The sequence below is a fragment of the Manihot esculenta genome, chromosome 1 (genome assembly GCF_001659605.2).
Source record: "Manihot esculenta cultivar AM560-2 chromosome 1, M.esculenta_v8, whole genome shotgun sequence".
In the NCBI taxonomy this organism is placed as follows: Eukaryota; Viridiplantae; Streptophyta; class Magnoliopsida; order Malpighiales; family Euphorbiaceae; genus Manihot; species Manihot esculenta.
The window spans coordinates 34,760,880-34,772,856 of NC_035161.2; the positions used below are offsets into that span (position 1 = coordinate 34,760,880).

At 33.3% G+C, this 11,977-nt stretch overlaps 2 protein-coding genes and 1 long non-coding RNA gene across 4 annotated transcripts; 2 read left to right on the top strand and 1 right to left on the bottom strand.

Moving 5' to 3' along the window:
- Positions 1–882: 882 nt before the first annotated feature.
- Positions 883–4,369, top strand: LOC110615476. 2 transcript variants are annotated; one of them, XM_021757523.2, is made up of 3 exons: positions 883–1,019; positions 1,297–2,973; positions 3,547–4,369. In XM_021757523.2, exons 2-3 carry the CDS (start codon positions 1,469–1,471, stop codon positions 3,794–3,796), a joined length of 1,755 nt encoding a protein of 584 aa, XP_021613215.1. In that variant the 5' UTR covers positions 883–1,019; positions 1,297–1,468; the 3' UTR covers positions 3,797–4,369. The 2 variants fall into 2 exon arrangements, with proteins under 2 accessions (XP_021613215.1, XP_021613052.1); XM_021757360.2 differs by having other exon boundaries at positions 923–2,973.
- Positions 4,370–4,489: 120 nt separating this feature from the next.
- Positions 4,490–6,107, bottom strand: LOC122724402. Its single transcript, XR_006351772.1, has 2 exons — positions 5,946–6,107; positions 4,490–4,705 (listed from the first exon to the last, which is right to left on the bottom strand). It is a non-coding gene; the product is annotated as an uncharacterized LOC122724402 (long non-coding RNA).
- Positions 6,108–9,495: 3,388 nt separating this feature from the next.
- On the top strand, positions 9,496–11,977 carry LOC110610275 (transcription factor MYB64). Its single transcript, XM_021750121.2, has 3 exons — positions 9,496–9,941; positions 10,078–10,204; positions 10,871–11,977. Exons 1-3 carry the CDS (start codon positions 9,496–9,498, stop codon positions 11,759–11,761), a joined length of 1,464 nt encoding a protein of 487 aa, XP_021605813.1. The 3' UTR covers positions 11,762–11,977.

Genomic DNA, 11,977 nt, shown 5'->3' on the forward strand with positions numbered 1-11,977 from the left:
AACTTTCATACCTTATGTGGATCTTAATGGGTGGATCTGGAAACTTTAGAGATAGTCAAATCTCTTTCATTTTCCCACAGACAGCGCCAGTTGATAAATCTTTTTCTCCTCATTCTCCATGATAGATCTGATTTTCTTCTTGGTCCATCATATGGGTTCATCAAATGGGTCTCTCGATGTTCTATTTGACGAAGGGGCCTGCAAAATAGGGAAAAATGGTCAGGGGTCTACCGGGGATGCTCCCGGTGGAGACCCTCCGACGCCCAAGTCAGGTTTATGATATAATATTTCATGGATAGACCCGAGTTTCAGAGAAAAATATGGAGGCCCTCCAGAGGAAGAAGGAGAAGAAGAAGAAGAAGAAGAGGAGAGCTTGCCTTTTTTCCTGCCCCCCACATCTATAGTGCTACTTGTCTGTGTCCTTCAAGCCCGTACGTACGGACGTGTCAGGCCCTTCTCTACGCAGGCGGCCATTTAATTCACCCTGGCACGCATGCGAACAGGGTTGGTGAGTGATTGGGCCTACTCCACTATTGGGCTTGTGCTCGTATCTGATCTGGATTGTTCTGAGTCGCTGGTCCAGGCTCGTGAAGTCGAGCCGTCTTTCGAGCATATGATCTGATGAGCTTTGGACCTGCGACCTTCTTTTGGATCCGACTTTATTTCTGGGCTAACAAGATATGGAGGTTATCATTTAATATAAAAATTACATCACATAATATAAAATACTGTTGAATACAAATTCAACAGCAAACTTTAAAATAGAAATGAAACTACTATTTATTTTTACTTTTTCACTTTGTTTTTTTCCGCTGTTTTTAACTGGCTTCGTCAGTGGTTTTTTATTTTTTTATTATTTTTAATTTCAAATTTCCGATAGAGAGCGCTACTGTTGTATATAATATATAAGAGAATGGAGGGGTTTTGTCTAGAAATGAAGGTTTGTAGTTCGCTTCACACCTTCTTGACGGAGTTCTTCGCCGGAAATTTATTAGAGGGGAGATTAAAATTTTATCCAGGTCCATAAGAATCCCTGTAATTATCAAATATAAATCGAATTTCTCCTCCTTTCTTGGATCTGTCTCAGTTCATTCTCGTAGTTTTACTTTTTCGGTTTCTTTTTTCCGATCCGATTTTCCTGGAAAGTAATGTTCGCTTATGGGGACTAGAAGGTTTTCTGAACTTCAAAACATCGTATTCTAACATCCTTTGTGGGAAAAGAGAGAGATTTGGATAAGATTGAATTGAAATTTCTATTTGTTGTTTGACATATTTGATTGTTTCGTTGATTTTCAGGTCGCAGAAGATTCAAGGGGAGGAAATTAGATAATGAAATGTAAAACAAAGACTTTTTATCAGATCTGTTGATTTTCGGGAAATTGTATTGCATTTATTCTTTCAGTCCTTGTTTGGCTTGTTGAGCTCTTTTCTAAAGTTATTAACTTTAGCTTTCCTTTCTGCTGAGAAAATGGGAATGAAAGTAGCTACGACCAGTTTTCAATGCTCGCAACCAATTATACCTCGTTCTCCTTCTTCCTCTCAAACCCTAGCCTCTGCAATCTCATCTCCTTCCTCTAAAAGTTGGTGTCATTCAGATGGAACTGGAGCTCTAGCACTTTTCTGCCGATACGTACACAGATTAGACCGTTTCGCTCTGGTTGGCACTTCATCGACCAAGCTCCAGAGGTCACGATCTTTTGACCATCCAAAGTCGAGAACGCACACTATAAGAAGAGCTTCCAGTGCAAGCTTAGATGCCTTCTCGGACGAAGAATTTTCCAAGAAAATCCAAGAGCTGGCGCTCAGATTCCAGCTCTCAGATGATGATGATGACTATACAAGTAGCAAAGTGGATTCTGGATCAGAGTTAGGCTCTGATTCTAGAGATAGTCACGGCGTGAATAGAGCAGAGAGTTGTAATGGAGTTTCTGAAGAATCTTTAAGTTTGCAGAAGCAAAGACAATTCCCTCTGGAGCCTGTAGAGCCTCCGTGGCCAGAAATCCAACAAGAGCTATTGGATTGGTGTGGAAGGGATGATACTATTCCAGCGAGTATCGAGAGGAAAGCTAACAGCGGTGACGTTCCGCTTTCTCTTAGAATGATAAAGAAAAAGATGCAATGGCATGAGGGATTCAGGGATGCAGGAGAATCTGCTTATTGTTCAGTGAAAAAGGCGTTTTCTTCTATGGTTTTTATAATTCGAGAACTACATAGCTACACCTTGCAAATGAGAGAGCTTCTATTCGCCGAAGATTTGCAAGCGATTATTGCTCGGGTACAGAAAGAAATGCACGCTTCCTTCGTTTGGTTATTTCAGCAAGTGTTTTCACAAACACCGACTCTGATGGTGTATGTGATGATTCTGCTTGCGAACTTTACCGTATATTCTATGGGCAGGAACACCGCAATTGCAGCCTCACCACCAATTGGGTCTTATGCAGCCACCACAGAAAGTGTTTCAGTTGTTCAAATTCAAGAACAAAAGAATCAAAAGTTTGATTCTTCATCAGTAAAAAAGTTCTCAATATCTTCCTCGGGTAGCAAATCAACTTCTATTGGGGGTAACAATGGCGGTGGAGGTAAGGTCCGGCCAAATGCCAGCGGAACTGACGGTGATGGATGGTTTGACCGTTCGGACCAATTTAGAACAATCGTCCCTGATGGTGCTTCGCAACTAACCTCTCTAGGGGCTACAGGGGAGGCAGAGTCAATATCAGGGCAAGCAAGGAGAGAAGAGGAGTTAAGTGCATGGAATTCGATCGTAGACGAAGCTTCCAAAATGCAAGGTCTTGATCACAAGACTATGCAGAGTTTTGTTTCACCAATTAAAGCAAATATTGAGCCGGATGATTATGCAGATTATTTCAGAACAGAGCTATTATATCAAACGGGATTGACTCAAGACCCTAATAATCCTCTCCTCCTCGCCAACTATGCTCAGTTCCTCTACCTCGTCGCCCATGACTATGACAGGTATACATCTAACTTTCTTTTTTTCCTTTTTCCTGTTAATTTTTGAAGTCTTCTTTAAAATTCTTTGCGTGGTTGGTGAGCATATCCTCCTTCCTCAGTTCAATAGTTGCTTTTGGAGATAATATTATGATTAGGTTGATATTTTAGCAAGTTGAGAGAATTTTCGTTGAAAGGTAGAGTATCTCCTGGGTTTATTCCTAGTCGCCAAAAAGAATGAAATAATACGAGCCGTTTTAATTAAACTTGTTGTTTAAAATTTTATTTTTGGTGGGGTTTTCTTTGAATCTTGAATCTATGATAGAGAATATATGGTGGTGGTTTTTTTCTTTTTTTGGTTTATTTTTTGGTGGTGCAATATCTTGAATCGCTGGGGTTACCCCACATGCTTTTCACATAAAGATTTTTTCGGGAGAGTATTCAGATCTTCTGCAGAACTCCTCTCTCCTTAATTTTTAAAAATAACTGATGTATGCAGTGTACACATTTTCTTAGTGCCAAGAGCATATTATGAGTTTTCCTTCTCCAATTACATAAAATGCAGTTGTTCACTAAAATAATTGTTCTTGAAAACAGAGCAGAAGATTACTTTAAGAGAGCGATAGGAGTAGAGCCAGCAGACGCGGAGGCCTACAGCAAATATGCAAGCTTTCTATGGAGAGTGAGAAAGGACTTGTGGGCAGCAGAGGAAACCTTCTTGGAAGCCATTAACGCTGACCCTACAAACTCGTACTATGCTGCCAATTATGCCCATTTTCTATGGAACACTGGTGCAGAGGATACTTGTTTCCCGCTTAGCTCTCAAGATAACACCCGAGAACTCTAATGCACTGGGAAAAAAGAAAAAAGAAAAAGGAAGAAGAAAAGATAATACTGGAAGGAAGAGAGTATGAATCCTATTAGTTATCATCGCCTTGCTCATCTCATTGTTGCCCACCTCGTGGGTCTTGACTGAGAAAAAATAAGTTAATTAAAAGTAATAGAAATGAAACGAAAGAAAAAGAAAATGGAATATCTTTGTTAGTTTTTTTTATTTTTTTACTATAAATTTTGTTAACCGGGGGAAAGGAAGGTGTGGTCTTGGTTCATGGAGGGACGGTGTGTATAAGCTGGGATGCACGTGACCGAGGAGGGAGTTTGGGAAGAAGCAAACAGATAAATGGCGACACTCGCCATGAACTTGGCCTGGCGTGTCTTCTGCTCTCGCAATCTCAATTGCAGGCTTTTGCGCAGTTTCAATGTTGTTTTTCTTTTTCTGGGACATATCACATGACAAAATGTAATTATTCATTTTCTTAATACATCGCGCTTGTAAGGTGGTGAAAAACGAACGGCTGAACGATAGAGAATTTACATGTAATTATTTATTTATATTACTTTTACTATTATATGTAGATAATTTACACGTCATGATAAATTAATAGTTTTTGTTTTTGGTCGAAGATAGATTATGGAAGAGTAAAGCGCAATATAAAAATTATAGCAATATGAGCTTGTATGGGTTCAGGCAGACTCAAAGTTTAGTCTAACAAAATTAAATAAAAAATTACAGATTCCTTCCAAAGCTACATTATCTATATTTAAACAAACTTTAAATCCCTGGAGAGAATAACAAAGTTTCAAAATAGGATCCGACTCAGATTCATATAGATTTATTTTAAGGGAAATGTACCTTTGAATTTCGCACCAAAAGGGAAAACAATCAAAGTTGACAGAGTCTTGACCTCAAAAGTACCTTAAAAGAGCATGTGAAAATAAGGAAGAAGCAAAATAGAGCTACGGAATTGAGTAAGGTCTGAGCCAATAGAAATATCAGAACCACAAACTGATTTTCTTTTTGCTCTTTTGGCTTTTGAAAAATTAGGAGCTTGAACGAGAGACGATGATAAACATCTCCAAGAAATATTATATTCCTAAAAATAGATCCAATAATTTCAACATGAAAATTTCACTATTGGCTATAATCAATAAGAAAAGTAGCCAAAAGCTCCAATCTACAAAATCAAAACAATGTAGCAACAACAACAACAAGATATATGATAAATTAGAGATTCTTGCGTATGCATAAATCTCATATCTATTTAATTATCTAATAAAAAAATATCTACAATCCACCTAATAGATAAGAAAGAGAGCAAATCTACATTTAGGTGAGGAGAGGAGGCTTTTTCTCTCCACGATAAATAAAAAATATTCTAATTATGAGTGAAAAACTAGACACTAATTCTAAAAACATAAAATTAAAAGAGAAAAAAAATAAAACTCTCTCTCCAAAAACTATTAGAGAGAGAATAAATTTATTGCTAATCAGTCCATTGAACTATAAATTATAGTAATTGAACATTTATGTTTCAATAAATAAATATCAATATACGCGTAAATAAACTAAATTAAAAAAAATTCAAAGTATTACTCCACTCTAATTTCTTCCAAATAAATTATTTATGTCCATGTATTATGCGCTTGCAGTTCCTATTTATTTTAATTTATAACATGAATACATATATATATTTACTTTAAAAAATAGATATATTTACTTAACATTGTTATTGCTAATATTTTATAATCAATCCAATATTATCATTCCAATAACTTGCATGAAAATTCTCTAGTAAAAACTTTGATATAAAAAATGTTTGCATTAATTAAATTACAAAAATAGAAAAATATAAACAAATTAATATGCAAATGTTTTTGTATGATATAGATTATTACTTGATGCATAAGAAAAAGATAAGCATACACAAGAAATTCAACATCCATAGAAAATAGGTTACTGCTAGTGCACATGACATGCATGTGTTTGGAAATTATGAAAAGGGAGAGTGATTGGAAATAGATATATTGAGGAGAGGTAAAGGAAAGAGTGTTGCACACATCAAGTGTTAAATAAGAGTGGTAGAAGTAAGCAAGACATTTAATCAAACACATGGGGTGCAATATGCATTGCATATTATGAGGTGATGGATGGCTACCTGATAACCATAAACTGACACTCTTTCACGTGAAGACATTGTGATATTAGTCTGCTCCCATGTCCCTCTTTATTTACCCACCATCTCTCATGTCTCCTCCCCTTTTCTCTCCACTAATTGCATACTGACACTCACAATTAACCAAACAATGTTTTTGTCATCTTCTCTCTATATATATACACACCAATAATATTAAAATAATTCAATTATTATTAGCAATGACTATTGAACATTACCCACCATATTGGCTATCTGCATATAGTGCTACGTTGGACTGTAGAGAAAAGCTAGTGAGTCTCAGAGACCAGGATGGGTCAGAGTGTGTCTTCAGAGGAGACAGGAGAGGTACACCCAGAGGTATGATTTCAGCCCTTCAGGCTCGTCGTTTGCTTAGGAGGGGTTGTCAGGGGTTTCTAGCTCATGTGAGAGAGCTAGACAGTCAGGTGAGGGAACCAGCCATAGTACCAGTAGTCCGAGAGTTTCTCGATGTGTTCCCAGACGATTTGCCAGGACTACCACCTGATAGGGAGATAGGGTTTGAAATTGAATTACTGCCAGGTACTAGACCTATCTCTATTCCTCCCTACAGGATGGCGCCAGCTGAGTTAACAGAGTTGAAAGAACAGTTGCAGAACTGTAAAACCATAAAACCCCTCATAACACATAGAAACCATAACTCCTACCCTTATATAGAATCCCAACACCCCGGATTCCATCAGACAAAAGGAATTCCGGTGCCGGATTCTAGCCGGGTATTACATTCTCTCTATGTGACCAAATTTTATTGATGCATAAAAAATAATAATTTCTATTTGTCATTATCTTTCGAAACAATCGAATTAATAAAATTTGAAAAAAAATTAATTATAAAAACAGACTCATAACTTTTTTATATTAACGAGAGACCTCCTCCAAATCCTTATTTATTGACTGAGAAACAACCATTAAAATGTAAAAAATTATAAAAAAATTTTATACAATAACTAAGAGTTTTTATTTTCATAAAAAATAAAATGTTCGGCTTGTAACTAGGAAACAAATCCTCCAATATAATAACTGTCTAAGGATTGCTGTCATAAATTTGTCAAAAAGATCTACACATTATGAAAATTGATTGGATTGTATGTAAGAAATAAAAAGAATAATATTTTTTTTATTGATAATCAATTGACGCAGATCGTCTTCTATGGAGAAGGAGAAAAAAAATAGATTTAAGAAAGAGAAAAAGACGAGAATATCAAACTATAAAGAGACGACAGAGAAAAACTTGTGTCAGGATATCATAGATTATTAATCACTTTTCACGTTTATATATTAATTTTAAAATATTAGGTAATAAAATCAATTGTTTCAATAAAAAATTTATAATTGACGTGTGATGTCATATAAAATTATTTCTAAAAATATCTATTGAATAAAAAAATTTAAAAATTTATATTAATTTATATTTATATTTAAAATTTAAAATTTTAAATAATAAAATTAATTTTTATTTTAATTTATTATGATTATAACCAATAATATTAAATTGAATCTGAAAAAATTAATAACAAATTATAATATAGTTCATAAAATTTTATATTAATAAATATACGGTCTTTTAATATAAATTTTATATTAAAAATTTATTTATTTTATATTTATTCTACATAATATTAAATAAATATTTATTATAAATAAAATTTTCACTACATAAAATATCACATATATAAATATTATATATTAAAATATTTCATTAAAGGTTTATATTTACTTAATAATACATATTTTTAACATATAAAAAATTATATTTTATATTAATAATATTAAATAAAATAAAATATTATATATTTTATTATGTAAAGTCATCACTTTTATATTTTTTATAAAAATTTAGATACATTAACCATTTTTTTATAAATTATTTGAAAAATTTACTATTTTTATTTTGCTCACTTATATAAAAAATAAACTTATAATATATATTAATTTATTAACTGATTTAATAAAAATTTATATTTCATATTAATAATATAAAATAAAATAAAATATTATATATTTTACACTATAATTTTTTACATTTTAAAATTTTATTAAACTATAATATAAGTATAAAAATGTGAAGAAAAAATAAAAATAAAAATAAAAATATTATTAAAATATAAAAATATTTTAAAGACTATTTTATTAGTCAAATAAAATTTTAAAAATTATATTATAATTTTTTAATAAATTTTTATATTTAATCTAGTACTCTTATTATAATGGTAATAAATTAAAAAGATTTAATTTTATTATTTAAAATTTAAAATTTTAGATATAAATATGAATTAAAATAAATATTTAAAATTTTTTTATTTAATAAATCTTTTGAAAAATAATTATACGTATATGTAAATTATAAATTTTTTAATAAAAATTAATTAAGATAAATAATTAAATTAACATATAAATATAAAAAATAAATATTTCAATTTTTTATCAAATACACTTTATTTGTACATTAAGTCCCGTATAATTGGGTAGTTTTTGTTTATTTTATTTTTTCAAGAAGATTTGGGCAGTTGTGTTGCGCTCCGGAATGTTGGGGTCCTTCTGGAAGGCCCTTCAGCTCATATGAATATGTGGGCTGAGTCCAAGGCCAGGGCCTCGGCTAATACTTTATTGCCTAGCCGTTCATGAGCCTTTGTTCCATGTTTATGTTTTGACTTGATCAAGAAAATAACAATAATAATAAAAAACACTTTACATTTTCTTTTGATTTATCTTATTCCTCCTTTAATTTTATCCCTCTAAATTATAAAAGTTGATATTTGTTTTTACCTATTTAGCAATTTCAAAAGATATTTTATGGTCAAAGTAGAAATTTAAAAAATATAAACCCATTGTTTAACATTAAAGCCAAATAATAAAAAATTAATAATTTTTCAAGAAATATTTTTCTTATAAAATATTTTTTATATTTTTCACGAAGACTATTTGTCATAGGCTATTAAATCCAGTCATTTAAATTCTCCAAAACTTTAATTATCACCCAAATAAATTAGCATTTAATTTTCTTTTTTTTTTGAAACATTTAGCATTTAATTTCTAAAACTCGTATTTTCTTAAAAATTATGGCATACACGTATGGGCTGAATTGTCATTTTATTATCCCATTCTAGGTGCTCAAGATATGGGGTCTTAGAGATAACTTTCCAATTTTCTTCATTAATTTGGAATTTATTATTCGGAAAATTATGATTAAATATTAATTAATTTCGATAAATTGTATAACGAACCCACTAATCTCTCTGCCTTTCTTTGTAATTCTCATACTTCTGTCCGAGAGAGGAAGCTCAGGAGTTACACTCGCCTCTCATTTTGAACCGTCAGATTAACCAAATGATCTACGGCTGTTAAGCCAGGTGGCTTATTGCGAGCCTTACTGCAAGCTTTTATGTCCAGCTTCCATTGTGGGGTTTCTTACAAGAACGAGTGAGGAAACCTTAAAACTATCCCATAAATCAAGCTCATTTCAACGCACAGAATTCCTCTTTCTCTCATTGCTCTCAACTCTCAAGCTTCTTCAATGGAAAGAGGGGGAGGAGGCGGTGGTGGTGGAGGTGGTTTTGGCCTTGGAAATTTACCAAACAATCCCTCCATATACCAACCAACTCCACCATTAACAGCTTTGGACAGGTTCTTATGGGGCCGAAGCCATTTCTCACCGCAACAGTCTCAAAGTAATGTTAAGACCAATGAAACACCTGTTTCAACAAATGGGTTGTATGATTTTACTCCATCGACTGGTGCAATTGCTGGTGTTCCATTGCCGCGTTTTCAAGAGATAAATTTCGTCGATGCTCTTTTCTTTGACGGAGATAATCTCAATTGCATATACGAGAGAAACCTCAATGCGGGTTTAGATGAAGAAGTGAAGGTTTCAGCAAGGATTTCTAAAGGGCAAGCAAAGAAATCCAAGACAGGGTCTTGTGTAACTTTGATCAAGGGGCAGTGGACAGAAGAAGAAGACAGGTGATTATGTAAAAAATGCTCAATTTGTCTTCTTTTTTTTTTTAACCTATTTTTGAGTTTCCTCTTTATTTTCTCATTCTGCTCTATTGGTTTGAGTTGGCACTGAAACATGTTATGATATTTCATTGTAATGAAGGAAACTAATTAAGCTGGTGAAGCAATTTGGAGTCAGAAAATGGGCTCAGATAGCTGAGAAGCTGGCTGGTAGAGCTGGAAAGCAGTGTCGTGAGAGGTGGCACAATCATTTAAGGCCTGATATCAAGGTTTCTTCTTCCACTTTCATTTTCTTTAGGGTTTTCGTTTTGCTGTTAATTATCTCTCCTTCATGTTGTGATTTCTATGATTTAGGTATATGCCTGACTTCAAATTTGTATGGATTTTGCTTATATTTGTAAGATGAACATCCATAAAAAAATCTAAATTAGCATATTTTGTGTTAATTTCAAGCAATTCAACGAGATAAAATCTTAAAATACCTTATGGACGCTACAAAATACTCTATAGTTTTCAATTTTATTTTTATTTTTTTTAAGAATGGTAACTTTTCCTTAAAAAAAGGGAAATCTTTAGGGTTTTGAGTTTTATATTACATGCATCTAGGTGAATTATCTAGTTACCATTTTTTTTTTTTAAAAAAAATGGAACATTTCTTTAAGCTCATTGAAATGCAAAACTATTGATCTATTGCATGCATACTTTAGCTTTTTGATGCATCTTCATCACATTTCTTCTTCATTGAGTATCTTTTTTCATGTGATTTTGTAATCTTTTCTTGCAAAGCATCATCATTGACATAAAAGTTGATGACTTTACTCATTCATAAATAAGTTTCCTCTAGCTTTTCAATATCAACCCTTCTTTCTTACTGTAATTGTTTACTCTCCTTTATATATATGCTATTTTTCCATGTTATGGTTTTTGTTTTATAGAAAGAGAGCTGGAGTGAAGAAGAGGAGAAGATTTTGGTAGAAGCTCATTCCAAGATAGGGAACCGATGGGCAGAGATCGCAAAACTAATCCCTGGAAGAACTGAAAACTCTATAAAGAACCATTGGAACGCTACAAAAAGAAGGCAAAACTCAAGGAGAAAGAACAAGCAAACAGAAAATCATATTGAAAAACCTCAATCTTCAATTCTTCAAGACTACATTAGAAGCAAAGACCTCAAAAACACTTCTGTTACTAATGGTACTACAAATGTAACTACCCCTTCACATAGCTCAATTACAACCACCAATACACCCTCAAGCTCCACCACATCAGATGACCCATCAAGCCAATTCAACTACTTTCTCTCTGAATTATCTGAACCAACTCTAGACGATTCTCCCCCATTGATTACTGAAACATACAATGATGAGCTTCTATTCTTGCAAGATTTTTTTACCAACAGTTCTATGAAGCCTTTATTAGAAAATGTTTCAACCAATACTTCGATGGAAACGGAAACCAGCCATAATGTCGATCTTCACCCCAAGAATGCATCGGTATTGGACTCTTTTGGTTTATATCAAGACAATGGTGATCAGCAGCTCATTGAAACAAGTGATCAATGTAGCTTCTTTACTTCAACATTGACGTCTCCAAAGACGTGCTCAGAGAGTCTCCAAGCAGAAGAGAGACCTTCTGGCCACCTCTATTCGGATCTTTATCTCTCTTACCTACTGGATGGAGGAAGCTCATGTTCGTCTTCCATTGATTATGGATATGATAATATCATGAACATGGAGCTGGTGATGGATCAAAATTTTACAAATGGAAAGAAAGATATGGATTTGATTGAGATGGTTTCTTCTTCTCAGTTCTTTCAGGGTAAATAGCTGCAGTAGTTTGTAATGCAACCTGTGGCCAGATTGTTAGGTTAAATTTCATAAGGGTTTTGTTGGTTGTTGTTGAACTTGTGGGGCGTTAATGGTGAGAGGTCAGGCTAGGCATGTGAGATACAATAGAAGGTGTTAAGAATAAGGGAAGTTTGTTGTGGGGTGGGCAAGTGAGAAGCGTTTCTGGATTTTATGGTTGTATTATAATGGTGTGCA